The sequence below is a fragment of the Borostomias antarcticus genome (genome assembly GCF_949987555.1).
Source record: "Borostomias antarcticus genome assembly, chromosome: 8".
Classification (NCBI taxonomy): Eukaryota; Metazoa; Chordata; class Actinopteri; order Stomiiformes; family Stomiidae; genus Borostomias; species Borostomias antarcticus.
The window spans coordinates 26,711,679-26,716,006 of record NC_140241.1 but is presented as its reverse complement, the minus strand read 5'-3'; the positions used below and the strand labels follow the sequence as shown (position 1 = coordinate 26,716,006).

Here is a 4,328-nt window from a genome sequence, read left to right as displayed (position 1 = left end):
GAAGACAGTCGATGCTCTGTGGATATAAAACGTTTAAGTGTACAAATTTGCCTTTTATTTGAAAGGTGGGGGACTACAAACTGTAGCGACTTAGGAGAAAAGGCTTTCATCTTTCCAACGATGTGTTTACTTTGGTGAGTAACGAAACGGTTTTGTCTGTAGACTCGGACTTTCAGCGCTTTCATAGGCAAATTGCATTGAGAGTAACAGGGCGTTATCCGTAGGACCAGGTCTACCTGCTACACACCTCCAGTTTCATGAAAAGTGGTTTGGTAGTCTTTTCGTAAACCAGATCATTTGATTTGACCAACTGTAAATGCTGAATATGCAAAATGTATTATTTGCAAATGTTGATTGCAAATATTGAGATGATTAAAGAGAAAAAATAATATTTGTGGAACTTACATTTTTGTGACTGCGTCCTATTTTTTGTATAAAGTGCAATCTTTTCAATGTTTGATTTTGAAGTATTCCAAAAGTATTCAGATTATATTACAACTGTTTTGAGGTCCAAGGGATTACGGTTATTTATTACAAAAATTGCCATGCAATTTGTATTCAGTAATTTCAAAGTAATCTGACCCAACTGCCCATAGCCTACAACCGATAGCCTACTACAGCTAAATCTGAGTTCTGGTTTGGTTAAACTGAAGAAAACAGAAAAAAAATCCATGCCCGCGGGAGACAAATTTACTTCTACAGCAGGTTTTCAGTGTTCCTCTTGTAACGCGAGAGAGAGAGAGAGAGAGAGAGAGAGAGAGAGAAAGAGAGAGTGAGAGAGAGAGAGAGAGAGAGAGAGAGAGTGAGAGAGAGAGAGAGAGAGAGAGAACCTCTGAGTCATAGAAAGTGAAGACGCAGCGTGCGTTACAAAACTCAGTCCGAGGCGCCATCCCTCTCATTCATTTCTTTGCCAGCGGCACGCGTACATCTCCATCAACATTACGCGAATCTGTTCTACCTCGGAAGCGATCCGAACACAAGATACCATGTTGCTGAACAAGGTGTTCTCATGCTTCGTCTTCTATAGTGTTCTCCTTGTACTGAAGATGTACATCGTAGCGTTCATAACTGGACAAGTGAGGCTGCGTAAAAAGGTGAGTAGACTAGCGGTGACCGATGCCATCCAGACTAGATAGAAATGTTAAGTATTATCAGTATCGCATTGGTCCCAAAGATCAAGAAGCCAATCCAGGACTGCTTTCCTTTGGACAGGCTTTTGCGAACCCCGAAGACGCACTGAGACACGGGGGCTTGGAGCACTTCAGAGAGGATCCAGACGTAGAGCGTTGCCGAAGGTGAGAAAGCAACATTGCATAGGCTTTTCTCTTTGGGTTGGTGCCTATAACCTACCACCCAAATAGTCGTCTGATTATTTTTTAGAGAGTAATTAGTTTAATTACACTTCAAAGAAAGTAATGTGTAACTCTACTTAACTACTTTTATTAAGTAACTTGCCCAACACAAGAGAAGACTGAGTGCAAAAAGCTGATGGAGAAATGTATGGTTCGGCTGATGGAGACATGTAATGGAGAGCTAGTGCCTCACTAGCACCCTGGACCAGATTGGGCTGAGCAAGGCTATCTTACTCTTTGAATCTTTGGATGTCTATCACAGGCCAGGGGACAGGGTTCACCGTCTTTTACGTTTTAAATGGTCAGGAAATTAAATGGCATCGGGACACCGGGGAACAGCTGTTTTTCTTACCACAGAAACGTTCTACTCAAGTTTCTCCGAAAGGTACTCACTGACCCGACCATTTATGATGGGAAGCGTGTGTAGTGGAGAGTCAAGCAATTATGAAATCTAAATATTTGTATCGAAAAAACGATCCTAGATTCCTGATTTTCATAATTAAATACTTTTGAGTCATCACTGTAGTCAGCTACTGTTTCCTATGCAGCAACAGCAGTTGTTTTTAATGATTGTGTTTCAGTTTATCTTATCAGGGCAGGTCTCCTAGAATAATATTTTTCAGAGAGCTTTCTAGCCAAAGAGGAAACTGGGGTCCAGTTGGCTCTCCCATCAGTCTAACAAATCTGGCCACTCGCTTCTGTTCATGACAGGAAGTCAGGAAAAGCCATGTCAAGTACATAATCCATTGCAGAGCTCTAGCAAGTCATCCCTTTATTGTGTAGATTTAATTAAATGTAAATGCTAGCCTGCGCCTATCAGAATACTGGGATGTATTCTCTACTCTAGGTCTAAAAAAAGAATACACAAGTATTTGTTCATATCTGAGATGTATACTGTTCAAGCCTGTCTGGGAACGATTCATTATTCATGATTATTCATGGTCTGAATGAAGAGTTATGGTTCTCTTTGATGGTCCTAGCAGAGGCAGTGTTCCTGAGTGTTGACATACAGGAATCCACTTATTCAGTATGGCATATTTTGAGTCACAGGTGGAATTTTCCCATAAGAAGATTTTCTATTTGTGTGGATCATGTAATGTAAAAGACTCACAAGAGCTTAAGATTTGGTAATGGATATTGAGTCATTTTCTTTCTGTTGTGTGTGTGTGTGTGTCATTATTGGACAATAGAGAAAGTTTTGGATGAAGGGCTTTCATTTCAGTAAAATCCAGGAAGCTGAGTCAGAATATTGTAAAGCTCCGGAATGTGCAGGTTATGTAATAAGAAACAGATGTATTAGAGAGTATGTGTGAGTGTGTGGTAGGTATAGGTAGGCAATTTATTCATCCCAGAGGGGGTTATGTTACTGTAATGTTACTGCACTGTTACAACAGCCACATTCAAGGGACATCAAGAAGATTAAATAGCCTATACAATTGCGCCAAGGAATACAATATACAAGAAAGACAAATACTAACTGTGTACACTAGAACTGTACAATCGTGCTACCAAAATAATAAAGGAAGTTTGGTATTTAGCATTATAAGCCCTGTTATAAGGTTATTTACGATCATATACAATGGTCCATATAAAACATTTGACGAATTGTGCAGTCTTGAGATATTAGTGCTCATTACTGCTCATTATGTCACACTTAATGGACTTAGCTGTGACATGAGCAATGAACACTAATATGTACCCAGCCATAAAATGAACCCAACCACAGCTACATTGTGTACTTTGCTGTGACATGAGCAACGAGCACAAATATCTCAAGAGTGATAAAAATGGTATATGGACCATTGTTTATGATGGTGCTCCTCTGCTTGACTAGGAAGTCATGTAGGGGTTGAGCAACATTGTCCATGATGGCCAGCGGTTTGGCCACCATTCATCTCTCTGCAACTAGTCACAATATTGCATGTATTTTGTTCCTCACTAACTCTGCCTCTTCAGCGAAAACCCAGACATTTTTTACAGAATAACCTTGGAAATGTATCCAAGTCTCTCTAAGCATATCATGCTTTCTTACCCTTGAATGTTTAACAACCTCCTACTCCCTCTCTGTTAACATCCTAACACGGTCTCTTTCTGTTTCAGGGCTCACCATAACGACTTGGAGAACATCCTTCCCTTCCTGTTCCTGGGTGCGGTCTACTCCCTGATTGGTGTGTCGCTGTCAGTGGCACGTTGCCACTTCCTCGTCTTCTTTTTGGGTCGTTTTGTTCACACCGTGGCGTACCTATGTGCTCTGCCAGCACCCACGCGTTCTCTGGCCTTTGTCATCGCCCAGGTGCCCTGTGTGTCCATGGCGTTGCAAATCCTCATGGCAGTGTTCTCTTACGCGTGACCTCACACCTAATCAACTTTGGCTAAGTGGTTCCGGGAGTTAATTCATTGGACCAGAGGAAAGGAACTTCTGCGCACACATTAATTGCCAAGCTGACGCTCACAAGAACTTTTGAGTGTGTGGAAGCTTCTTTCTTCTCTCGTATGTGCAGCTGACACCTCTCAAGTGCTGGAGTAATGTTCTGTCCAAACAGACGACCGTGATAACCTGTCTCACCTCAGACAAGGACATGGACTAATGGCTGAGGATTGTTCTCGTAGAAGACTTGCTATGTCTTTTTTGAGAGACATGGAAGACAGTTAATATGGAGACTGTATCAGACTGTTAGACATAATGTAATTGTTTGTTGATTTGATGCTCAGTATTTGGGTTATAAGTATAGTGTTTTTGCCGTTATGTTTGAAATGTTGCCGTTATGTTTGAAATGTTGAAGTCTTCCACTCTCCTCACTGTCAGGGACCAATGCAGTATTTAAGAAGAAGATTATTTGGTTTCCCCTTGTATTTGGTAGATACAAAATGAAGGTTATTATATATTGTTATTAATCTAGCATACTAACAAAGGACCTAGGTCTATATTTAAGCAGAGCAGGCAGAGACAGTCACATAGAGTGACCTGAAGTGCAG

At 41.0% G+C, this 4,328-nt stretch overlaps 1 protein-coding gene across 1 annotated transcript; it reads left to right on the top strand.

The window, feature by feature from the left end:
- Positions 1–986: 986 nt before the first annotated feature.
- ptges (prostaglandin E synthase) lies at positions 987–3,702 on the top strand (the record flags this gene model as incomplete). The annotated part of the gene is made up of 3 exons (XM_084442290.1): positions 987–1,094; positions 1,213–1,295; positions 3,453–3,702. The coding sequence occupies 3 exons, from the start codon at positions 987–989 to the stop codon at positions 3,700–3,702; spliced, it is 441 nt and encodes a 146-aa protein (XP_084298416.1).
- Between the last annotated feature and the right edge of the window lie 626 nt (positions 3,703–4,328).